The sequence below is a fragment of the Drosophila erecta genome, unplaced genomic scaffold (genome assembly GCF_003286155.1).
Source record: "Drosophila erecta strain 14021-0224.00,06,07 unplaced genomic scaffold, DereRS2 tig00000126-arrow-pilon, whole genome shotgun sequence".
Lineage (NCBI taxonomy): Eukaryota > Metazoa > Arthropoda > Insecta > Diptera > Drosophilidae > Drosophila > Drosophila erecta.
The window spans coordinates 6,077,037-6,102,710 of NW_020825209.1; the positions used below are offsets into that span (position 1 = coordinate 6,077,037).

The following is a 25,674-nucleotide window of genomic DNA, read 5'->3' on the forward strand; positions in this document are numbered from 1 at the left end:
GAGGGACAGGGTGTGCATAGAAGAATTGCTCTCTTCAGCCGAAAGCTCTCCCATGATCTCCGAAAATAGATGAATATGTAGAGTAGACAGCTAAAGTAGAAGAAACTCGCTCAGTAGTCAGCTGCTATTAGAATGAATCTGTTGTTTCTCAGCCGGCGAATTTTTACGGGCGATGGCACCCAAAACGACCTGATCCATGGCGGCATTGTCGTGGACACCGAGGGCATTATACGAAGAGGTAAGCTTACCCGTTACAGACTACCCCATTTAAGCCCTTATAACGCCTAGAACACCCCATACTTAGTGCTGCGTTCACCGCAGGAGGTCAACACCTATTTGTACAACACAGAATCCGAATCGGTATACGATTTTGGGGACCTGGTACTGATGCCGGGTCTGATTGATGCCAATGTCCATATCAACGAGCCGGGTCGCAGGGACTGGGAGGGATTTACAAGTGCCACCAAGGCGGCGGCAGCTGGTGGCTTCACCACAATCATCGACCGACCCACCAACGCCCAACCACCCACCGTTAGTGTGGCCCATCTCAAGGCCAAGACATCGACGGCCCGCGGAAAGATCTATGTGGACGTGGGCTTTTGGGGTGGTCTGGTGCCCGGAAACGGGGCTCAGCTGGCTCCCCTTTTGAGTGCCGGTGTCATGGGTCTGCAGTGCACACTGTGCGATCCAGCGGCGCCCGTCTCCCAGGAATTTCCCGCCGTTAACGAGGCTCAGCTGGAGGAGGCTCTTTCCCAGTTGGACAAGGATCAGGCTGAAGGTGATGCTCTAATAGCGGTAAGTCGGCAAAAGCTGCTATTCAGCGCATTCCATGTATTAAATGTGGACATGTTTCGATTTTCACATAGTTTCCAAGTGCAGTATCTTTTTAAGTGCCTTAGGCTTTCACTTGTTTACAATGCTGATATATGTACAGGTGGATTCCAATAAGGCTTTTCTGCTTCACCCTACCCTTTTACTTAATAATTTAATTTAGCTTTAATAGATAAACTTTCAAGTTGAATGCCAGTTAATTTTGCATCACCAAACCGATTTCTAAGGTGGATGTGTACATAATTTGAAAGTGAAATTTTCCATGGGTTTCCACTAATGGCCAACTGTGCGGGCTATAGATAACTTGCATTGCCCTCATTTTGGAGCCCAAAGATATGACTTAATTGAGTACCTGCATTTCCCATTCCGACAGGTGCACGCCGAACTGCCGCTGACCACCGAAATCCAGCCCGACGAAGAGGCGCCCCGGGAGTACGGCACATTCCTGGTGACCCGTCCAGCCCAAATGGAGATTTCGGCGACGCAGCTGCTCTGCCGACTGGCGGGTCGTCACCCGCGGCGCTGCATACACATCCTGAACTGCAGCAGCGGCGAAAGTCTGCCGCTGGTGGAGGAGTGTCGCCGGCAGGGCGGGAATCTAACGGTGGACACCTGTCCGCATTACCTGGCCCTGGCGGCCGAGGATGTGCCCAATTGCGGCACGGAGTACAAGACCTGGCCACCGATTCGGGAGCGCCGCAATCAGGAGCGGTTGTGGCAGGCTATACGGCTGGGCGGAGCCATCCGGATGATTGGCAGCGATCACTCGCCGGCGACGCCGGGCGCACGCGCCCTTACCTGTGGCAGGGGGCGTGGCAACTTCCTGAAGGCGTGGCCGGGCATCAACTCGCTGCAACTCAGCTTGCCGGTCGTGTGGACGGCGGGGAAACGGAGGGGTAAGCATGGAATGGGACAGCAAATCGCATTAGTGCTAACTGAAGGGGATTGAATGGCAAATATCAAGCATACGCCGCATGTGCAGAAACTTTGCTCAATTTCCGAGAACTCACTGCACATGAGGACTCGTGCTGGCTTCCAGGAAGCTCTGCTCCATTTTATGTGAATGCAAGGGCACATTTATGAGTGCACATTTTGATTGGCGCTGGTCGCAAATTAATTTCAATGCTTGAGTATCACCGGAAAGCGTGAAAGTTGTTACGCAATTATAACTTGTTTATCACGAAATATGCCTTTGGGGGGGTGTGTGTTTTAAATTCCGTATTTGGAAAAGGTTATGCCAGAGTTTGCATTATTTGTAGAACTTTTCATTGTTATAAATAGCAAAATAGTTCCGTTTTGGGCTAGAGAAACTGTACTAAAAACTCAGATAAGCATTTCAAATAATAGCAATTTCCGACAGACAACGTTTTTAATTAAATATATTTTAATTGGGCTTTGTCAACAAACAAACTAATTATCATTAGCTTATCCCCATTCAAAATAAAACTCGAAACCACAAAGTTCCGACATAATTAAAACTTTTTTCTGTTTTACATTTCATTCACTGCCATATACTCGTACTCGTATTAATTGGGAGTTGTCACCTATTAAATTGCAATATTCAGCTTAACCAGCCAGTTTCGAATACAATTCAAATATAGCATTTGCGAAGTAGTTTCTAAATAGTTGACTTAGTACAGCCTCGAATTTCACACAGTTTTCTCATCTCCGAACTCACCTCTGTCCATCTCCAGGATGCAACTTGACCATCGCGGACATCCATCGTCTGATGTGCCAGGAGCCGGCGAACCTGTGCGGCTTGTCCGCCTCGAAGGGCCGCATTGCCGAGGGCTACGATGCGGACTTCTGTGTGTGGAGTCCCGAGGAGGAGTTCAGCGTGGGTCCGGAGCTGCTCCACACGGCCACGAAGGCCACCCCGTACGCGGGTCAAAGGTTGCGCGGCGTGGTGCATGCCACGGTGGTGCGGGGCCTGCATGTATACCAGCAGTTCGAGGGCTTCGGCCAGCCGCTGGGCAAGGTGCTACTCCGGAGGAGCAGCCGAAAACTGGTCAAGTTCGTGAGCATGTGAGGGATGGGACGGCAGCACGTTGGACGTCAAATGGACTTAGGTGAACTGGGGTGGACTGGGGTGGACTGAGCTGGATCGGGGGCAAACTTTGTTAATTAAAATCATTAGGAGTTTGGCCCTTGCTCGTTGATATTCCGTAGTCAACTTGCCTTCTTAGCGATACACTTACCCATGGGTATAGTTATTTTTTTCCAGCAAATGCTTCCAAAAATTAGCCCTTCTTACACCTCATCTTTAAACAGTAACTCATTTTGTTGGCTTTAGTTTTTTTCCTATTTTTTTCAATTCAATTAATTGACATAACCCTTCAGTCTGAACTGAAGAGGTTTTTCATTCGTTTTGAAAGTACCAATTAGTGTGTACTTAAACACATAATTCGTAAGTGGCTTGCAAATCCCTTAAGATTTTTTTCGCAGAAAAGCGTTGCTCGTTTGCACAATAAATTTCATGCTAATAATAACGAAAATCTTGGTTTTATGTCACAAACAATGGCTTATCAGATTAAACAGAAAATGTAGCAACATGTAGACAATCTTTCGATATGTTCGGTATTATTTTGCCTTTTTTTCGAATATTCATATTTCTATTTGAGTGGGCTTTTGATAGTATTTAGAGTAACGAGCGGATTCAGCGCTGAAAGTTGCCTTCCCATTTCTATTTTCCCCCACTTTTGCGCACTTCGCTGATGTTTCCTTCTGCCGCTCCAAGGATCGGACGCGGACGAGTCGGAGGGTGGTTGTGGTGTTGAGGTTGAGGACGTGCAACAAGTTGTCGCGTGGCAACGCAGCGTAAACATGACACCAGCCAACCTCACGGAAACCCATCAGCGAGCCATCCCACCCATTGCATGTGTGTTCGCCACGCGTTTTTCCATCGCTTTTCCGTCTCTTTTGCGTCGCTTTTCCAGGCATGCGGATGACAGCTTAAGTTTGCGTGCCGGGCGTCAACTCAATTTTTGCACAACTTACGCGTGTGCTTACGTGTATCTGTGTGTTCGCGTGTGTGTGTGGGCGTCTGGGTGGGCGTGTTTATCTAAGCGGTTGGGCGGAGCGCACAGCGGCTTATGCCGTGATTTGGTTACATTAAAAGATCCAACTTTAATGCTCGCTAGCCAGCCCAGAAGTTGCATCCGACAATGGAGTCTGGGCAGTATAAAACCGATTTACAAAAAAACAAAAGCCAAAGGTATGCAGCAAATATAGAAGTATGCAACAAAAGCAGAAGTATGCAACAAAAGCAGAAGTATGCAACAAGAGTGGAATCCTAATCAAATTTTACCTCAAATTTGCATATGCTTTTAATTTGCGCATACTTTTCAACAGCTTGAACACTTTACTTTAAATGTATGCATTTATTACATTTCACGCATTATTCTATTAAATAGAATTTGTAAATTTGTTTATTTTCAACATTTAGTCCTTTCATTGCTCCAAATCCGTTCTTAAGAGGCACAAAAACCGTTTGGGATTTATCGAGAAATGTTTGTAGGTCAAAGAGAAAGCTAGCCTGGGCGCCAAAAGCCTGTTTTCAGGCCCTTAAGTACCCAAATGAAGTATTTTTCCAGTATTTGTCAGGAGCTATTTTCCGGTATTCTTTTTTTTTCTCTCTTTGCGCGGCGAATCGAAGACTAAGGGGGCAAGAGCGGGACAGACTGAGGCAGGCGGACAAAGACAGAGAGATCGGCAGTCAATCAGCTTGGACATGGAACCACGCATAAACCGCTTTGTCTGAGCTTTCCCCCGGGAAATAGCAATGGAAGTGGCATGGGAATGGTCAAGCAAGGGGGGTGGTGGGGTAGGCAGGGGAGGGGCAGGGCAGGGAAATAAATCGGCGGAGGCTTGGCCCGTAAATACGCCTTCAGCTTCTTGACGTTGTTGTGTCCGGTGACGTTTCGATTTTCCGCATTTCTTTGTTTTTCTTTCTTCTTGGCGTATCATACAGCGACTTGTGTGCCCCATGCCCCATGCCCCAACCAACCACCCCCATTCCCGACTGTTGCCTGCGTCATTGATGCCCACGCTCTTAACCCCACGGTGGTGACGCTATTTTTAGCACCCAGGAATGGAAACTTTCGGCAAAACTAATTTGTGAATTAGTCATTACGCATGAAACAAATCGAGCGCGATTGTGCACTTTCATTGCTGCCTAAATAATTACGCAAAATTTTGCGTGCATATTCAGTAGTCTAACTCAACTTCACTCAATTGGATGATGAAACATGAACCGCAAAAGGCGGGGCGCACTTAAATTTAAATGCAATTTGCTCCGCAAGAGTGCAGTTTTGAAACAATGTCGATGTATTCAATTTGATTAATTTTATAATTAAATTATACCATTTTCATCGCAGAAACTTTCCGCTACCTATAATTAATGCAATAAAACTTTCGATATAAAATGGCCCGCTGAGCCGCCGAGGGTTAATATTGGTGGCCAATATCACGCAAATGGAGTAAAGGTGTTTTTATTTCTTTGCGGTTCGGTTAGCGGTTTGCCCAACGCGCTTACGAACAGCCCCCATTCCTATTAAATAAATGCCACAAGCAGATCACAGTTTCAAATCATATTAAATGCTGCGCGTCGACGGGTGAGCGGTGCTTATGAGTGGATTTCGCCTGTCACTGGCAGGCAACGCTGCGTATACTCGATGTGGCCTGGTCCCACGTAACGCATACGCCATGTGAGCCACAAACGACAACGAAAACTTTCGCAACGTCAAGCCTGCCCAAAGGGGGCGGGGCACTTGGGGATGGGTCATGTGTAGCGAGAAAGATAAACATTACGCATTCGCAGCGTTGATAAAATGAAATGCTATCCCCGTTTGCCCGCAGCGATGGCTCAAAAAGCGAGTTAGGAATCCGGGTCGGAGGTAAAACCCTTCGCAGCCCTGACTTGACCCCTACAACCAATATGCTTCCTTTTTTGTTTTTTTGCTTTTTTTGCACGCCCCCATGCATAAAAGTGGAGTAGAGGAATGGCAGCACAGATAGGGTTTCTCCTTATTATGATGTGATTTAATGTTGTTTTGCAGTAAATCTTTTGGAATTACAGATTAAGTATAAGAAAATTAAAATCTATCCCAGGAAATGTGAACACAATGTAAAATGATATGAAGTATGCATTACAATTTAGAAACAAACTGTTATTAAAGTTATTTATTTATTTATTTATTTATTTCATTTATTTATGATCATTCCAGCAACATAAGTACTACATATGCACATGCAATTATAATGCTTATAATGCTGATTCACACATTAAGCTGAAAAAGGGCAGTTATACTGTTATAACGGTGAAGTACACCCGCTCCTCTGGGCAGCAGACGAGTGACAAAGATGGTGATAACAGATAGCACAATCATCTACTTCCATACCATCTGCTCTCCATTCTTAACTCTCTCTTAACAAAAGAATCGTCATGGAAACCCGCACCAAAAAGTATACAACACCCGTAGCGCCTGCGAGCGACAGAGGCGTCACTGCGTGTGCGCAAGCGAGTCGGCAAGCAAGCTCTGCTACGCCATAACTGTGCGCTAAGGCGATAACGTCAGCAGCTATCTCGCTTTCGCCTTAGCTATTTAAAAATATTTATGCATGCACTGGGTGTGTGTGTTGGTGTCTCGGTGCGTGTGTGTGGGGTGAAGGTGAGTAAAATCTACGACGTCGACTTTGACGTGGCGCAGTGCTCTCTTTGTTGTTGCTGCACAAGAAGCTATTCCAACGGAGTAACAGCAATTACGAAACAATTGTGTGCGTGAGTGAGAGGGAAAGGAGGGCGAGCGGTGAGGCAAGGCAAGGCAAGGTAATGAGAGGAGAGCGGGTAAGGAGAGGAGAGGCGAAGCTCCAAATCATATGCTCGCTCAGCTGGGGCAGCTCTGCCGGCGTCGCCGCTGGTTAGTCAGTCATCATCAGTGCTTTTTAGAGCTACGTAGAGAACAGACGGCCTTTCCAAACATACACAAAAACACACAAGCACACACAAGCAAAGTGGCGGCAAAATAGAGAAAAGGGGAAAACAAAGGCGCCAACACGAACAACAAAGGTGACGATTTAACATCGGCGAATTTTGAGCGCCAAAACCGAAAAGATACCACAAAGAGCCGCACAGGTTTTTTTTTCAGTGCTTCAGTGCTTATAATTATAGCTTTTCTGTACAATATTGAGAGTGTGTGAGTGAGCGTGTAATCAAATACAAATCCGTAAAATAACAAAAATCTTGACGTAATCACTGAAATGCAAAGCAAACATCACGAAAACGAGCAACAATAACAAAAAACCATTTGAATTCCTTCTGTGTCGGTTTTCGGCTCTTAAATTTTGCAGCTTACGGTCGACGAAAAGAGACGGAGCGAAAACACACTCGCGTGTGGTGTTGTAGTTATTGTACTCACACTTTTTTTTGTCGTGTAGTGCCCATGTTTGCCGTTATGCAAAGATTTTATTGTTATTAGTCAGCAAACGTCAACAGGCAGCAACAACAACGCATCAACCAAATCGGGTAAGCGATAAACACAGGTACAGTCAGACCTGGCTAGCACGAATTGTCCACTCATCATTTCATTGCCATATTAATAGCTCGATCTGTTATGCATTCGTTTTCCATACAATTTTTTGACCGCTATAAAATATATAGGATATATAGGATGATGGGATTTCATTAACATTTCATGCGTATTCTATACAACTATGTACACAAAATAAAATTATATTGAAAGTCGTTGCTTTCTTTCAAATCTTTTTTTTGTCAGATGTACTAGTTATGGAAGTTCCACTGTAGACTGAGGGAATGCGAAGAACTCGCTAGATAAAGCGAAAGAGAGGGAGAACGAGAGAAAGGGGGTGAGAGTGGGAGTGCAACAGCACAAACACTTTCGAGTGCTGATCCTCAATGGGGGAAATAGGGAAGGAAAGGGAGAGAACATGTTTGAAATGGATGCGGATAACAGCGAGGAGTGATGCAAAAGGCACAAAAAGAGAGAAAGAAAGGGAAAAAGTGGCTCGGATTATGCTTATCAATTATATATTGACGAAAAGCAATGGGGTGATAGACATAGCGTTTGCACACAGAAAAAAAATCTTAAAAATTTAAATTAGTGTTTTATTGTTCATACGTGAAGCATTATACAAAAAAATCAACTTGTTCAAAAATATATAAATATATATTGAACAGCAAAAATATATTTTCTTCGGTGTGAAGAATTCAAATTCTTGTTCCTGGTTTTGAACTCGGACTTCTTGTTTCAGCTGTATTTTCGTTCAAGATTTGTAAGGTACTAGATACAACATAAACGCTTTTGTGATTTGTGTCCCTTCCTTTCGGTGCAGCCCTATTGCCTTGACACTGCTAACAAATATCGTTCAGATATAGAGGCAATCGTAAATGAACGCTGACTAATATTGGGGATTCACTCGGAAAATTCGAATCGCAGCGTTTTGCTGAACCTCCACTTTCTACGACTTTCTGCTAATCTGGCACACTTAAAGCGCTCCACTGGTTGGGGCCGTCGTGCATAATTATCCGGCAAGTACATACGTCGACATGATAACACAAACACCCATTTCAGCTGATAGCGCACACTGTAAGAAAAATTCACTAGGCTATGTTAAGAAATACAATTAAAAAAGTGGAAAATATCAAATTAGTAACACTGGATTGTTTTGTATATAGTAATAGCCAGAGCGTAAGAGTAAAAATTCCAAATAAGAGGTAGTACCGCATTCATGGCTCCGATGGTTCACGGTGTACTTAGAAGTAGGGGACCTGGTTAGATGGGACCCTATCAAAATTGTAGGATTCTATGATAAGCCCGGCGTAATGCCCCCAATTCTCCCCCTGTCTCTGTCGCACACGCAGACAACACCTGTCGCCCATGGCGCTGTCTCGCTTCTTTCTCTCGCTTTCTTCTGCTCGCTTCTTCTTGTTCTTGGCTTGTTCATGACAAGCAATAACTGTTGTGGCTCTTTTCTTCGTTTTATTATTTTCTCGGTTTTTTCTTATTGCACGTTTATTTAAGTTTTAATTAATTCAGCCATGCAAACAGCGTTAGAATGAAAGAGGTGCTGCAGGGCGAAGTGGGGGGTTGGGCGTTCGAAGGCGGCAGAGATTCACCGACACGTTCGCAGAAGGCAAGCCAGCACAAACACAAACACAGAACAGATTCGGATTCAGATTCAGATTCAAACACCAGCGCAGTGGAAGCGAGTAAAAATAAATAATGCTGACGTCAATTTTGCGTACGCCAATACACAGTGCAAAAACAGGGGGAGGTGAACGAGGGCGGACGGGGCGCGGTCAGAGCAAATCGAATGCCAAAAGCAAAATGCAAACTTATTGGAATTGATTGAAATGCAAGAGCAACAACGTTGAGCTTTGTGCTAATGTCGAAAGGCAACAACTATTTTAAGCAAAATAACACCGCAGCTTGAGTACTCTAATCCTTTGAAGTATATAGTATATAGTTTCGACAATTATTACCCCGTTTTATTCGTGCACTTTTGGTGTGGAAATCGAACGTATAACAGCCAACTTGTCGTATGAGCGATATTTATATGTTTCTACTACACATTTTACACTTTGTCTGATTTGAAATCTTTGTGAATCGAAATTCTATTAAAACGGATTTATGGAAGGATTTTCAAAATCTTTTTGATATATTTTGTGATTTTGTCTGAGGAGCAAGAAAAAGCGGTTGCCATATCTAATTTTTGAAACAACTAAAAATCAAAGACAAACTTAATAAGAAAAGAACATATTTATAGTTAGGAAATTTGTTATTTATTTTTTGCTTATTATTATTGAACGTAAATAACTTAGAACCCTATTTTCATTAACTCATTTTATTCACTACAAATTTTAACGTATAATAAGCAACAATGATGTTGCTGATGTTGAAATATGATAGGCATGTTGCATATGCATATATGATATGATATGTTGATGTTGATATGCAATATGATGTTGAAGTTCCAATTAATATTTTAATCATTCCATTTGGGTTGAAATGGCCCATTGATGTGATACATTTTTAATTAAAACGAAATGGTAAACAACCAACTATTGACCTTTGTAAATGCAAGACTACAAATAGAGAGCAGTCTTCATTTCTTTCTGTGTAGGCGGTGTGGTCTTGTGTGGTATGCAAGCCCGTTTTAACAGCCAAATCGCGAGCCGCATATTTCAGCCAATTTATGGTCGGGCTCTCAACGGCTACTGTGCTGACCGCACTTACTTAATACCTATGCATACATATATGTGTATTAGGAATGTAATTTAGGAGCCGTATTTACAGTTCCTTTCTGCGGCCACCGGCAAACTTCATTAGCCAGTGATGTCAGCCGCCGCAGAGGTAATGCGGATTTGGGTAGTGAGTCAGTCCGCGAGGTCGGTGGTTCAGACAGTCCGGCGTTTTGGGGTCCACAACCGAAAAGGGGTGGCGGAGAAGGTGGGGCCGGTTGGGGGTTCGTGCGACGTCGTTATTAATGGCAATTATTATGTCACTCAAAGGGAAGTCGATTGAAAAAGCAGCCTAAATAATGCAAATGGAATTGGAAATTACAATTCAGAGGAAAAGTAAACGGGGCACAGTCATTGCGCTAATTAACTATTTGTTCGGAGCTGTTGCCGGCTTCGAATAATCTGAGGTCTGTTTTTAAGGCCAGCTTTACGGCTCGAGCTTGCCGCCAAGTTTCCTCGCGATGACGTCATGGCCAGCTCATGCAGCCAATAACTATTTAGCTGTAAAGTAATTAGCCGAGAATATCATTTAGGCTAATTGTTTTTTGCACCTACATATGTGAACAGACTGTTTTTTGGGGTAGCGAAATAAAACAGACCGACAACTGTTTTTCTATAGCCAAAGTTTTTAGTATTTAGGCGCGCTTAAATCCTTGGATAGAAAACTATTTTGAAAAAGTAACTATTTTGCTATTGCTAATTGTTTTTTTTCGGTGCCAGCTGAACACCTCTCAGTGTTGAATTAATAGAATAACACTTTAATAAGTGATTCATTAAACGAACGGACTTAAAATTATTTTCAGTTGCAATTGAAAGACTTGAAATAAAGTTAGGAAGTGAATGCAAACGCGTTCCTTAAATTATTAAACAAAATGATGTACTTGTAGATTAATAAATAAAACCTAGGAACAAAAACTTAAAAACAAAAAAAAACAAATTAAATTTCGAAAAGTTCCCGCTGTTTTAGCCAAGCACAGCACCATGCTTTGAGCAAAGTTTTCAACCAGTGTGGTATTCTGGTAGCCTTTTCGTGCTGCTTGTTGCTCATTTCGTAGCCACAGTCACACTTTTTTGAACAGTTTTCAATGAAACAGCCGATATGTGGCATCGATATTAAGCAAAACATCGAAATATATCGCCCTAAAACATCGCTGCCGGATGCATCGATGTTTTTTTTACATCACTAGGTGAGCGAGCCAGCAATAAGTGAACGATTTTTGCGCAAAAACGGTGTTTATCAATAAATCGTTGCGCACGATTGTTTTGGCTGTAGAAAACGCGTGAATTCTCGTCCGAAACGCGCCGAACCAGCGCCATTGCCGCCAAAAGAAACGCGTTTCAGTGCTGCGAATAGCTAAAAAGAACGTAAGCAACGATAACAACAGGCAGCAAGACCGAGCGAGAACGAGAGAGAGCGAGAGAGTGTTGTGTGTGTGCGTGCTGCCAACTTGTCGCACCAATTCGCTGCTGTGTTTCAGTGTGCGTGTGTGTTCTGTGGGGTTCTCCCAAAAAGAGGAAACAAATAAGAAACCTTTGCGCGATGCCATACGAAATGTATCGGAAGTTTTAGGGTTCGAACTCCGCCTTGCTCTGTTGCTGTGCACGTATTTATATATTTGCCTGGCCAGCGCGACTTTTCAACAAGTTGCCAGCGCAGCGTGCAACGCGCGTACACACACACACGCGCGCAAGAAAGAGTGAGAGAAAGAGAGAGAGAGGCGGAAAGAGAGCGAGCAACGGCAACAACAACAAAGGCCTCTCAGCAGCAACGTTTTTAGTGATGTCATCAGAAAGTAAGTTGACTGTTTTTTTTTGCTGTGTGGTGTGTGTTTTTCTGTTTTTTTTTGTTGCCTCTTGGCACACACACACACTCACAAACACGCGCGCGCAACGTTGTCATGACGTCATTCCACCGAAATACTCACGACTCGGCGTTGTTATTGTTGTTGTTTTCCTTTGGGGGAACTTGAGTTCCATCAGTCAGCAATCGGCAGCACAGCCACAATATAATCATCGTCATCACAACGCACACTCGTCATCGGCCCAAAACAATAACGAGCCCATGCCAATCCCGCCCAGAAACAGAAACAGCAACGGATTCAGAATCAGAATCCGGATGAGAAATTGATAAACCGAGAACAGACACCGTAATCCAAACCAATCCAATCCAATTCAATCCCATTGTAGAAACGTCTTCAAGCTGGCCAAATTGAAGCGGAAACGGTAGCCAAACTGAAGCACTTGTCGGAGAGCGTCTCGGTGCTGCTGAAGATCGCCAGGATCGGCAACATGGACAACAGCATCGTCGAGGAGAACGGCAACTCGTCGGCGGCATCGGGCTCCAATGACGTGGTCGATGTCGTTGCCCAACAGGCGGCGGCAGCGGGGGGCGGCGGTGGTGGAGTCGGTGGCGGTGGAGGAGGCGGTAACCCCCAGCAGCAGCAGCAACAGAACCCACAAAGTACAACGGCCGGCGGTCCAACGGGTGCGACGAACAACGCCCAGGGAGGCGGAGCGTCCTCCGTGCTCACCACCACCGCCAACTGCAACATACAATACCCCATCCAGGCGCTGGCGCAGCACGGACTGCAGGTGAGCATTCGGGGAGCAGGTGCCCGGTGTCAAGTGTCAGGTGTCACGGATCCCAGCCAAAGGTAGTTTTAAAGGATTTCAGTGCAGAAGCACTTAAAAGCTTTCTTTGGTATGGGAACTCAGATATCCTAACTAAATAGCCCCACTATAGATTTTGCATCCATAATTTCTAGAATTATGAATCCATTTCTAGAATCTTAGAATCCATTTCTTTCACCAATGTATGCATTAAATGGTCAATGACTATATAAAGCAAATACTGTATTATCTTTTCTATAGTTAAACTACACAGAAAAAGAAAGTTTTAAATGTATTTCCCCAAACATTGGCTATTTCATAATGATTTTGTTGGAATATTATTGACTATACTTACAAATTGATTGGATTTTTAATTATATTAATACAACACGAGATGTTTGTTAGTTACATTACAGTATACATTTCAGTGTTTAGAGGGAATACAAGGCTAACAAAGCCAGTCCGATTGAGGCCAATAACCCTGACCAAGAGCGTTTCTAATGCACTGACCTTCTATCCCCGCAGGTGCAATCCGTGATACAGGCGAATCCCTCGGGGGTCATACAGACAGCAGCTGGAACCCAGCAGCAGCAGCAACAACAGGCGCTGGCCGCCGCCACAGCGATGCAGAAGGTGGTCTACGTGGCCAAGCCGCCAAACTCGACGGTGATCCACACGACACCTGGCAATGCAGTGCAAGTGCGTAACAAAGTGCGTAGCTCGGGGAGCACACGCCGAACCGAACTCTATTAATGCCCTCGATCCCCTCGCACACAGATCCCTCCAACCTTTCCGTGTAAGATCAAACCCGAACCGAACACGCAGCACCCGGAGGACAGCGACGAGAGTCTGTCGGACGACGATTCCCAGCACCACCGCAGCGAGCTGACGCGACGGCCGTCGTACAATAAGATCTTCACCGAGATCAGCGGTCCGGACATGAGCGGTAAATCCGGGGGACGATCTCTCCACCAGACACACACCCACTCGAACACATCTCTGTCGCTCCTTAAACCACTATATCGCCTAACAATCCAACGCATCGCTAAGCTGATCGCCCCTCATCGTTCATTCCACGATGCACTTGCGCCTGGCGATCGTTCAACCACTCCCAGCACTTCCATATCGCTGGAGAATCGGTCCGTCCATCAGACACCATTCATTTTCCAGTGTTTGTAACCCCATAATCACATCTCCCGTTCATCTTGTACAGTAGCGGTTGGCTAAGTAACACTGTAAACACTCGTTGTAGTAGTGCGCTTTAGCAAATGATCCATATCAAAATCGTTAATTGCGAGGAATATAGAGTATACTAACGCCACGAATTTTGCCAATAGAAAAATGGCATTTACTATTTTATCAGAGAAGTTTTTAGTCCAATTTGCTCAGTTGATCAGTTAACGATTTTTGAGAAATCGTTATTGTAAATATATTAAAGCACTCACTAGGTTGTTCCTGTTTATAAGGCGACATTTCTAACAATGCAATAATAAGATTCTCTGGCCCAAACGTTTTAATCTATACTTATTGAAGTTCAAAATAATAACCAGAATAAATTAAAGACTGAATAAAAAGACATTTAATATACATTTTCAAAGCTCACTATTATTTATGACTACTTGAAACTATCCTATTAGTCCATTTGCACTCAAAACATATTAGAGGATAGTATATTTTCGTTGAGCCTTGCATATAATATTATGAAACAGAGCAGAGAGGTAGAAATAATGCAAACCCGTTTGTTAACATTGAGTATTTTTGTTTGGATCTCAACTGTAATTGTATATACAACGCATAGATTGTGAAGGACTACTCGCCATGTTTTCTGTACACCATTAGGAATGTCATTTGAGGCAGCCGTACAACAGGGAACCCCGCCCCTTTTCCGCCGCCCCCATTATCATTTGGTTGATGTTGTTGTTGATGTTGCTTTAACAAAGTGAAAATAATGAAAGATAAACAAAAGGACGGAAAACTTGCCTGAGAATGGGCGGACAAGAGGACGCGTTGTAGAGATTCCACGATTTTCCAATTCTCTCCTGTAAATAAACCTCTCACTCGCACACACACTCTCGCGCACTCTTGCACCAACTCACACACGCACACACACACACACACACACCCCCATGTGCATAGACAGGGAGAGAAGGCAGCAACAATAATGATTTATTTTTACAATTATTTAAGAATTACAACTATTGGTGCTGTCTTCTTCGCCGCCTTTCTCTATCTCTCCCGCCCTCCCTCTCTCTCTCTTTCGCCGCCTCTCTGTCGTTGTTGTTGTTGCTGTAATCGCTGTTGTTGTTGTTGTGGTTGCTGCTGCTGTTGCCGTTGTTACACACACAACCCATCATGCCCAATATTCAATAGTATTAACCGTTAATCAAAAGCTTTTCTCCACTCTTTGACTAACCAATCTACCTATCTCGCTCGCTCGCTCGCCGTTCTCGCTCGCACACACCACTCAAGTTCATAAACCAAACCAAACCAAAAAAAAAAATATCAATCCGAAATTTCAAAACTTCCAATTGAAAGCTGAAAAATGGAAAATATGTTTTCTTATAATTTTTTACTGTTGTTTTTTTTTCATTGTTTTCTTTTCCAATGCCTTCCTCCACCAAACCCACAACAACAACAAAATAAAAAAAAATATATATATCAAATTCAATTATGTCCTGAACAACAACAACAACTCAACAACAAACAACAACTAAACCCCCCAACCGAATTCGAATCGGAATCGAACTTGAACTCGAAATCGAACTCCAACTCGAATCGAAACCCATCCCAGGCGCATCGCTTCCCATATCCGACGGCGTGCTCAATTCCCAGCTGGCGGGGACCGGAGCGGGGGGCAATGCGGCGAACAGCTCCCTGATGCAGTTGGATACCACGTACTACCTGTCCAATCGGATGTCCTACAACTCCAGTAATAGCCCAGCTCCAAAACTAGCTTGTAGCGCTATAGTTGCCAACTTGGCAGGACACTTGTAAATCGAACTGGAATCGAGGGGTCTTTCAACTTTAAGTTCTCAAGTTCTCGAGCTGGATTTAGGCGATGAATCTGCGGCACGTGGCGCATTCATGGGACTTATTCATCGTCTATCTACAGCATGCAGCATATAAATTGATCATTTTGATAATACTTCAGATTTTCTATGAATTTATTCAAATGGCTCCATTCATACTGGCATTATTTTCGGTTTTTATTCAAATCAATTGGTTGAACATGATTATGGCTAAACATTTTTGCATGTAATTTGTGTTAACATCGAAGTGAAACCCCAAATCATCCGACTAGCGAAAGCAAAGTATAAAACAATGAGATCAAATTCAGTTCGAGTTACAGAGGGTTCCGCTTTGGGAGATATGCACACAACGTTTATAGCTCACTGATCAGCCCAATCCTTGAATCCTTGTATCCTTGTTTTACAGACAACAGCGGCATAGCGGAGGACCAGACCCGTAAGCGCGAAATCCGGCTGCAGAAGAACAGGGAGGCGGCGCGCGAGTGCCGGCGCAAGAAGAAGGAGTACATCAAGTGCCTGGAGAATCGAGTGGCGGTGCTAGAGAACCAAAACAAAGCGCTCATCGAGGAGCTGAAGTCGCTCAAGGAGCTCTACTGTCAGACCAAGAACGATTGAATGTGGGCGGGGCTCTGGCGCCGCCTGCGCCTCCGCCTCCCGTTACGGCTATGGTTGCGGATACGGATACGGATACGGTTACGGCGACGACTGCGCTGCGGTTCCGCTTCACTCTGTTCTGGACAACGCCCGACAGCAGCGATGATGGTTCGATCCTCGCCGCGGGCCGGCCGCATATCATGATTTCTATTACGTATAGGATGCTATACTCGTATGTGGGTAGCGTGTACAATATGAGCTGTGTGTCGAGGGATCGTGTTTGTTGTTGGAACGCGGACGGACCGAAGCGCGATGGGACGGGCAGAGGGTCGGGTCTATCTGCCGCACACACCATGTAATTATGTTTGTAATTTAAAGATGTAATATTATGTTTATGATTTAGTTTACGCCTTAGTTTATTCGCTAACTTAACGATACTGAAGTTTACCTACGAACATGTGTTTCTGTAGCCTAAGACCTTTCACCACACCCACATGCACACCTACCCTACACCTATTGTAATTAAATATTTTGTTTTACCTAATTCGTAATTGATGCAGGACGTGCGTGTCTAGCGAAAGTGTTTTTTCTTAGCGAATTGTTGTAAGCCAATATGTCAGGATATAGTCAACCAGCACTCCCGAACCCCCAGAACACCAAAACCCCAAAACCACCACATCCCAGGAAGGATAGATGGGTGAAGGAGCGGGCGAATGGGTTTTCTGAGCCTCCCAATTCAAATTGTTCAAGGATCGCAAGTTTCACTTGATTTATGTGTGTGTCTGTATATATACATACGTGTGTGCCGGCCAATTTTATCTGTAAGATTAGTCTTAGATCGAACATCCAATCCATCTGGGATTTGAGCATGGAATTAATTGTTAAGACACTTTGTTACATCATTTTAAACGAACCGCAACTCCACAAGGAGCCCGGTTTATATGCAACTCCACACTGAGCACGCGAATCCAGTTTTGGAATCGGGGCGAACCATCGAAAGGAGGGATCTTGGCCGGAACACACGTGTGGATACAGCTACATATGTATTGCATTATATATATATTTATACATATATAGAAAGCAAACACTCTCGTTATCTCTTGTGATCGACTCAGTTGTTGTTATGAATGGTAGAAAACAGACGAAGGGACGGAGAAATACGATAATACGATTAATTATGATGTCGGGGGACAGAGACCGAACTTTTTTATATAGCGTAGCGCAACGGAAACAATGTCAAAACGAAGCACCGGAAACGGAAATGAAACCAGAAGACAACTTGCATGTATATCGCTCTATTTTTGATGTCCGAATCCAAATTTTCGCAAAATAGGAAAGCAAAGTAAACAAAAAGTAAACCGAAACAAAAAAACGAAACGCAAGTTCAGAGATCAGCTTTTTTTGTTGGCCAAGTCAGGGGAGGGGGCACGCTGAAAAGGGCAAGTAAAGCAAACAAAAGTTGCATTCAACAAAGTAAATAAATATTTTTATTGTCATTGCATAATTCTTAAGCTAGTACTTTTAATAACTAAATCGTAAGCGCGGAACAACAAAGTAAATGGAAACACAACGGATAAGCCACAGCCCAAAACAAAAAGGGATTCATAATAAATCGCGTGCAGGAACTAAAAGGATTGCAAATACAAAAGCAGGTGGAATGCAAAAGAAAAATCTGTAGAAATTACAATATTGTTATAAATATTTGTCTCAATGAGAAATCAAACGAAAACAAGCAACAAACAAAAGCAAAACAAACCAACAACAAAGAAAATATACATTAAAAAATCAATAAAAAATATTTGAACAAATTTGAATGCATTTTCGTGAGTATAGTGCTATTGGATCAAAATAATGCTATAAAAGGGAAAGAGCGTTTGCTCCAGATACGCAGCTGTCGCTTAAGCCGAAAGCTGGATACTGGGAAGGACCCACATCCAAAACTGTAGTAGCATACCCCATCTGGAATCCGAATTGAAGCTTCCGACGGCATCCGTTGCACAGAATAATTTAATATTAAGTACTCACACAGCACACAGACTACAAGATACGAATAGATACAAAAAGTACAAATGGATGCGGTTGGGATTACAATTATAAATACGTGTAGATCAGTCATAGCGAGTATTGGCCGGTAGGATCCTGCGGAGTCTACGAGATGAACAGGTAAAGGACAAAGGTGCCCAAGCCGATGTAGTGGCTGAGATAGCCAGCCTGTTGCCAGTGCCGCAAGAAGGAATCGCCGCCTTCGCCGACCTCTAGGGCATCGCCCAGCAGCACGACGCCCAGATAGGCCAGGTGGAAGATGGCCAGCGCCGTGAACGCCAGATTGGTCATCCTCACCAGCCAGTAGGAGGCGGAGCTCGCCCGCCGCTTACTGGGGCAGTGGCTATACCGACATCGTTCCTTGCCCGGACAGAGATTGGCAGTGATGCAGGCATTCAGGAGGCTTGCGAGCTGCCGCCTGAGCAGCGATTCACCTTCGCCTAGCAGCGCCAGCGAGATAAGCACCAAGTAGATGCGCAGATCCATGCCGTGCAGCAGGCTGGACACCAGATAGGTGCAGAACACGGCCAGCAGGGTGCGTCCACTTGACCTGGTCGAGATGGGCTTGCAGGACGCGTAGATGTACCGCTTGAGCCACTCGTGCATGGGAATGTTCCAGCTCCTGACCAGTGACCTGATCGAGCGCGGCCACTCGATGAGCCAGGGCTGCGAGATCAGCGGACCCAGCATATCCGACTCCTTGGTGGCACCGTCCAGTCGCTGATCGGCGGCCACCAGCAGGGCCTGCGCCATGATGCCCACAAAGTAGTGGCTGGTGCGCACACTCAGTGCATCCCAGTACATGACCAGGAAGTGCGAGCTGTCCCCGAAGAAGTCACTTAGCGCCGGCGCCACGCAGTTGGACACGGTCACGGCCAGCACGCAGAACACGACGTTGGGCAAGAGACGACGCAGGCTGACAATCCAGCTGTTCCTTGGCACCAGACAGTCCATGTAGGTGGCGAAGCTCACCCAGGGCCCCAAGGCGCAGGTGGCCGGACTGTACATGTAGCCCAGGTAGGCGAACGGACCCGGAATCCTCGCCTGCAGCTGCCCACTGGCGGTCAGATCGAATCCCAGCGAGATGAGCTTCATATTGACCACCATCTGGATGCCGCGAAGTTGAGGCCAGTCACTGCGCCGCCGCCAAATGAGAAGTTCGTACAGGAACTGGCTGCCCACGGTGAGTACAGCCAGAACCTGAGCTCCTCTTCGACCCAGACGCAACAGCTGGAGCAGCAGGTAGCCCACGGCGGCCAGCAGTAGCAGGAGGAGCAGCCGGTAGCCCACAGTGAATTGCAGAATAATCAAGCCGCAAGCGAAATGGATCAAGTGCAGCGGTGTCAGGCTGGTAAGGCGTCTGCGCTGCGAGTAGAGGAGGCACAGGAGGCGGCACAGCAGGCAGAGGAGCAGCATGGGCGCCACATACTGCATGACCTGCAGCACCGATGGCTGCACGCAGCTCCGCAGGCTCTCGAGAAGCCGTCCGGCCAGCTCCAGGACTCCATGTCCATCTACCACCACCTCATCCTCATCCTCGCCGAAATAGTAATCCTCCTCACTGTCCGGATGACCAAACCTGTAGTCCAAGCTGCCGGCCGTCTCCTCGTCACCGTCTTCGACGTCCTCCTCGTCCAGATCAATGTAGTCCGATTCCTCCTCGAAGTACTGGTAATCCATCGCCGGCCGCCCGAAGCCAATCCAATCCGGGGGAATCAAGGAAAAACCCGGAAATCGGCGGATATGGAATTATTTACGAAGAATATACCGCGCAATATACCGAATATACCACATCAGTGGCTTCGTATTTTCAGCTAGTTTATAGCCAAGCTGAAAATACCAGCCACCACACAGTATTCACTTAATTTAATCATAATACATTGAGTTAAATGTATAAACATGTTTGTTTTGTAGCCTTACTGATGGACCAGTAATGTAGCAGCTCAGAAATCGTTGTTTTTATGAGTTCTAGCTTGCAAAGATTTCGGCGCTTTTTCAACCTGGCTCAGAAAATCTAGCAATCCTGGCACGGTCACACTTCAGATAGTAAATAAACCATTTTGAACCATTAAACTATTTATTTACATTTTCCAAAGCCAACTGCAGGCAACTACCTTGAAATGACGCGCCACGCCCGAAACTGCACGGCCGGAGCCGTATACACGTACAACGAGAAGAAGCGGGACGCGGCGGAGTCCGGCTACGGAACAAATGCCCAGCGCCTGGGCAAGGATTCAGTGAAATCCTTTGACTGCTGCTCCCTGACGCTGCAGCCGTGTCGCAGGCCGGTGATCACCAAGGATGGCTACCTGTTCGACAAGGAGGCCATACTGCAGTACATCGTGACCAAGAAGAACGAGTACAGCCGCCGGCTGAAGGAGTACGAGCGTCTGAGGCGCGCGGAGGAGGATCAACTGAGCCAGGAGGCCAACAGCAAGCAGCAGGCGCGCATGGAGCGCTTCGTCAATGCCGAGAAGCCAGCGATGACGCCCGCCCACTCCTCCGCCGTTGCCAGCGAGAAGCCATCGACTTCAAACGCCGCTGCTGCAGCTTCATCTGCATCCTCGTCCGTATCCTCGATTTCCAACATGACCAATGGGCACGAGAAGAAGCTGCCCAGCTTCTGGCTGCCCTCCGAGTGCCCCAATGCTGGGTTGGCCAAGGCCCAGAAGCCCGACGCCACCATCTACTGCCCGGTGTCGCAGCAACCGCTGCGTGTCAAGGATCTGATCGATGTCAAGTTCACGCTGCTCAGGGACGGTGACTCGAAGCGCTCGCTAATTGCCAAGGAGGCGCGCTACATGTGCCCCATTACCCACGACGTACTCAGCAATGCGGTGCCCTGCGCTGTGCTGCGTCCCACGTGAGTTCTCGCCGGAATTTCGCTTCGAAAAGACTTTATAGTTACTTTTTCACTACAGTGGCGATGTGGTGACCATGGAGTGCGTGGAGCGGCTGATCAGGAAGGACATGATCCATCCGCTCACAGATCGCAAGCTGAAGGAGAAGGACATCATTCCCCTGCAGCGAGTAAGTGCATCTTGACTTGCGCAGCTTTCCTGTATTGATACGGTTTCACGACCATTTTACAGGGCGGCACTGGCTATGCAACGACGAACGACAACCTCCAGGCCAAGGAAAAACGACCCATGCTCCAGGTCTAAGGCGAATTTATGTAATCCTCAGCTACCCTAGCACTACTTCAATAGCAATTTAATCATTTTAGCCTTAGCAAAGTAAAAATATCAATTGATCAATTAGTTTGTTCAGATTTTAAAACAATTGTATATCAATATCTTTTACATAGGGCTACATAGGCCTTTTATCTTTTCCAATTTTAACATTGCGTTAATTGTACAAAATGAAAAACAAAATAAATCCACTGATACTCGTACAACAGCAACACCAACCAACTAACCATTTATATTCCGAATTTTACAATGAGACTACAAATGTTTGGACATTTCTCAAAGATTAACCAGAGTTTGCCAGGATTTCCGTTGAGTAATGCGGATCTACTACAGCATTTTGGTATTTCATATATAAATAAATATAAATAAAATGATGTGTCCTTTATTTAAGATATGGCAAGCTTTTGGAAAAGCCCCATCAAATGAAAAGACTCCCATCTTGGGGTTAAGGTATAATATATTCTTTATGCATAATTGTAACGTGTAATGTAAATTGAAGAAGCTGCAGCTGGCGGAATGTGGGCGGGAGGCCGAATACGTCATCTAGATACGTCGCTCCTGCTGGTGGCTGGTCGTCCACGTCCAGTTCCACGTCCACTAGGCCGCCTGCACTGACTGCTTCTGCGAGGAGCTGATCTTGTCGCCCAGACTCAACGCCATGCCCTGTTTGCGAAAGACAAAGACGAATTAGAAAGTTGCGCGGATGGTTTGTGCCCGCTGGTGCTCACCTGACTCTTGGCGCGAATGCGTATGTGTCCCGTCACCTTGGAATCGGGATCATCCACAGGCTTCTCGATACTCAGATTGGCCAAGGCGTTCTCTCCGAAAATGGACCTACAAAGAGGCGGAGCGAGAGCAGTTAATGTTGGCTACTCTCACGTGGGCGGACAACCTGATACTCACTTGGCATACATGTTGGCGGCCATGAAGCCGCATTGGCCGGACAGCGCCTTCTCCGGCGTGAGGCACTTCATGTTGGTGCTCTTCAGCAGGTGCTTGAGATATTCGTGCAGGTCGGTGAAGCTGGTGTTGACGGTCACCTTGTTCTCCCACTCGAAGTCCTGCCACATTTGGCGGAACTCGGTGTCCGTGCAGCTGGCCGGAATGATGTAGTCCATGATGTCGATGTGTATGGTATTGAGCACCACCACATTCGTGTTCAGGGCGGTGTCGTAAACTGTTGGAGAAGGCACCATAAGTTGTGTGCATGCATTTTAACAAGGCATGCCTTCTGACTACTCACCAATATTGCCGAAGATGATGCCGTTCTCTGTGGAGGAGACCTTTACGTTGGCCTTGATGTTGCAGAAGTCGTGCGGAGCCAGGACCACTGGATGCGGGCGCTCCACCAGCTTAAGATCGCCCAACGTGGCCAATTCCAGAGTGCAGTTCTGTAGCGTGTCGTCTGGAAGTGATTTCATGAATGTAAGCGATTTGTAAGCCGCTGAAAAATGCACTACTCACTGGTCTGGTTGACGATCAACACGTCCAGGACAATGTCGTACTGATTCACATTGACGTAGGCCTCCGCATAGACGGGGTCCGAGAAGCCGGTCAGCTGAGTGACCTTGTTGAGCTTGCTGTTCGGCGAGGCCACGTCGCTCAGCTGGGCGTTCTTGCTGCCCGCCAGCGCCTGGTTCAGACTGGACTCGAACACGTTCTCGCCCAGCTGATTGTCGCGTCCATTCGAGAGCTGTGCGAAGAGCACCGGATCGTCTGGCTGCACCTTGGCGGTGGCCTTCTGCTTCTCCTTCAGCATGCGCTGGTCCTCATCCTGCTGGGCATCCAGCATCTTGCCCAGAGCCTCGCGGCAGTAGAGTGTAAAGACGGACACAGCCTCCGGCGTGCGTTCGCTCAGCGTGCGCAGGCAGACGAAGATGCGGTCGGTGTCGTCGTTGGTAATGGGCTTGCTGGGGAAACCAGACTTGCCCAGGTGCAGTATCGAGCTCATGATCAGCATCACCTGCGTGGTCAGCCGATTCTGGGCGCGCGCCTCCGTCTCCAGTTCCGCGAAGCGCAGTGCCAGCTTGGTCAACGTGGCGGATAGAGCGGCGCCGATGAAGAAGTCGCCGTCCATCAAGTACTGACGCAATGGCGGACGTTTCTCCGCCTTGGCCACCCTGCAAAAGGCAGAAACTGGCGTTAGAAACCTTTTCAGCTTAAAGTAATCTCTGCTTAGGCTATTCACGCTGGCAAACTATTTTTTTGGTGCTACGTATTATGATGACGCATCACCAAACAATGGATAGTCGGCGCGTTCTTAGTGAACTTTATCAGTGCAAGCTGATGCGATGCTTCAAGCTGAGTTGTGGTACACGTTGCAACACGTTGTTACTTACGGGGCCAGACTGTAGGCACTCTGGGTGGCATAGGTTCCATCGGAGGTGACCTTGTTGCTGGCGTTTCCGGAGCCAGAGCCCTCTGTGGCGGATCCAGCTGCATTTCCGCCTGCGGATCCCTGCTGCTGCTGCTTCTGCTCCTCGGTCTGATCCCCGGACAAGCGGCGCTGCTCCGCTTCCACCATGGGTACTTCGCCCAGCGTCTGCTGTATGACGGCGATCACCTCGAGGATTTGGGAGCCCTCAACGTATTCACCCAGAATCCAAACGGCGGCGCGATGAATCTTGGAGGATTTTATCTGCGGGAAGGCCTCAATCAAGTGCTCAATGATGAGGGCGCGCAGGGCGGGGAACTTTTGGATGGCCTCGCGTATAAAGATCAACACATCGGCGGCGGCTAGTTCATTCGTATCGGAGAGGAATTCGACAAGTACGGGTATAACGTTGGCGGCCACGTCGGGAAACTTGATGGAGCAGGTGTGCAGGGTGCGGACGAGCAGCTGCCTGTACTTGCCAGTGTCCTCGTGCTCCACGTTGTGCGTCTTGGCCACCTCCTTCTTCAGGACCAGCACCATTTCCCCAATATTACGCGAATAGACCAAGTCCAAGGCCAGCGCGAGTGTTTTCCTGCGCACCTCGATGTCTGGAGCGGCCAGAACGCGCAGAACGTCCATAACCAGGTCCTGCATCACCTTCTCCATGCCCTCGTGCTCCTTCATGGCCACCAGGCGGTCCAGCACGATCAGTTTGACGTTGTTGTCGCTCTCCTTCACCACCAGTTCGATGTAGCAACTGGCCGCAGCCTTGATGGCCGTGGGTGCCAGCGAGAGCGTTATCAATGTGCCAGCGGACTCGTATCTCACCGCATTCGAGCTGGAGTTCAGCAGGTTGTAGATGCAGCGAATGAAACGCGAACGCTCGGCGGGATTGGCATGGCACACCTTGTAGATGAGCTCCACAATGACCAGCTGCAGTATGTCGCCGAAGGTGTGCACCTGGTCGATGCAGCTGGCCAGATAGTTGAGCGCACGCTCCTGATCCGCATGCAGCAGCATGAGGAAGGCGTTACGCTTGCAGCTCATGTCCTGCTGCGTGTCCAGGAAGCTGGCAATCAGCTCCGGCCCGTCGGGCACCAGCCAATCGAAGTTCTTGTATATGGTAAAGATGGCCAGCACGGCATTCCGCCGCACATACGAGTGCCGATGATCCAGGCACGCGCGTATTGCCGGCATCAGTGGCTCCAGCAGCTCTGGCTCCTTCAGCTTGCAGAGGAAACGCAGCGTGGAGCCGCGCAGAAACTCATTCGGATGCTGCAGATCCTTCCTGTACGCATCGCACACCAGAATCATCTCCTGCAGCAGCTTCCCGTCCGCCGATGTCTTTGGCACAATTTCCCAAAAGATCAGCAGCAGCTTCTTGATCGTATGGTTCTGCACCGGCAGCACGAACCTAATGATGGTCATGATCAGGCCCGGATACCGTTCCCCATTCAGGAGCAGCTTGATCACCCGCTTCAGCGTCTCGATCTTCACGTTTGTGTCGCCCTTCTCGAGATCCTGCTTCAGTTGCATCTCGTTGGGCACCTCCAGGTCCGGCGAGTTGATTATCGTGTAGCACGGCACTTGCGACGTCATCGTGGCTGCCTATTCCTATCGCCTGTTCGTCCCGTTTCCCAATTTACAAATATTTTTTATTTTTAATTTTTTTGGTCTCGACGTGTCACAATGTTCGCAATGGGTGTGACCGTGCGTGGCGGCGTGCGATAATACCGCGCACTG

The 25,674-nt window shown here is 46.8% G+C and overlaps 5 protein-coding genes across 12 annotated transcripts; 3 read left to right on the forward strand and 2 right to left on the reverse strand.

The window, feature by feature from the left end:
- On the forward strand, positions 1-3,107 carry LOC6550115 (allantoinase). The gene is made up of 4 exons (XM_001977616.3): positions 1-238; positions 305-795; positions 1,205-1,727; positions 2,526-3,107. The coding sequence occupies exons 1-4, from the start codon at positions 133-135 to the stop codon at positions 2,858-2,860; spliced, it is 1,455 nt and encodes a 484-aa protein (XP_001977652.1). The 5' UTR covers positions 1-132; the 3' UTR covers positions 2,861-3,107.
- Positions 3,108-6,729: 3,622 nt separating this feature from the next.
- Positions 6,730-17,974, forward strand: LOC6550116 (cyclic AMP response element-binding protein B). 8 transcript variants are annotated; one of them, XM_015155643.2, is made up of 6 exons: positions 7,239-7,354; positions 12,278-12,682; positions 13,226-13,411; positions 13,478-13,646; positions 15,492-15,629; positions 16,136-17,974. In XM_015155643.2, the coding sequence occupies exons 2-6, from the start codon at positions 12,380-12,382 to the stop codon at positions 16,342-16,344; spliced, it is 1,005 nt and encodes a 334-aa protein (XP_015011129.1). In that variant the 5' UTR covers positions 7,239-7,354; positions 12,278-12,379; the 3' UTR covers positions 16,345-17,974. The 8 variants fall into 8 exon arrangements, with proteins under 8 accessions (XP_015011128.1, XP_015011129.1, XP_015011125.1 ...); XM_015155639.2 differs by lacking the exon at positions 7,239-7,354 and adding an exon at positions 11,172-11,883; XM_026981702.1 differs by lacking the exon at positions 7,239-7,354 and adding an exon at positions 11,172-11,455.
- Positions 17,975-18,142: 168 nt separating this feature from the next.
- Positions 18,143-20,155, reverse strand: LOC6550117 (protein-serine O-palmitoleoyltransferase porcupine). Its single transcript, XM_001977618.3, has one exon. The coding sequence runs from the start codon at positions 20,044-20,046 to the stop codon at positions 18,472-18,474; it is 1,575 nt and encodes a 524-aa protein (XP_001977654.1). The 5' UTR covers positions 20,047-20,155; the 3' UTR covers positions 18,143-18,471.
- A 51-nt stretch (positions 20,156-20,206) lies between these two features.
- On the forward strand, positions 20,207-21,767 carry LOC6550118 (nitric oxide synthase-interacting protein homolog). Its single transcript, XM_001977619.3, has 4 exons — positions 20,207-20,412; positions 20,463-21,229; positions 21,288-21,396; positions 21,459-21,767. The coding sequence occupies exons 2-4, from the start codon at positions 20,487-20,489 to the stop codon at positions 21,528-21,530; spliced, it is 924 nt and encodes a 307-aa protein (XP_001977655.1). The 5' UTR covers positions 20,207-20,412; positions 20,463-20,486; the 3' UTR covers positions 21,531-21,767.
- Positions 21,768-21,996: 229 nt separating this feature from the next.
- LOC6550119 (coatomer subunit beta) lies at positions 21,997-25,674 on the reverse strand. The gene is made up of 6 exons (XM_001977620.3): positions 23,897-25,674; positions 23,022-23,677; positions 22,801-22,962; positions 22,461-22,734; positions 22,286-22,391; positions 21,997-22,220 (listed from the first exon to the last, which is right to left on the reverse strand). Exons 1-6 carry the CDS (start codon positions 25,528-25,530, stop codon positions 22,155-22,157), a joined length of 2,898 nt encoding a protein of 965 aa, XP_001977656.1. The 5' UTR covers positions 25,531-25,674; the 3' UTR covers positions 21,997-22,154.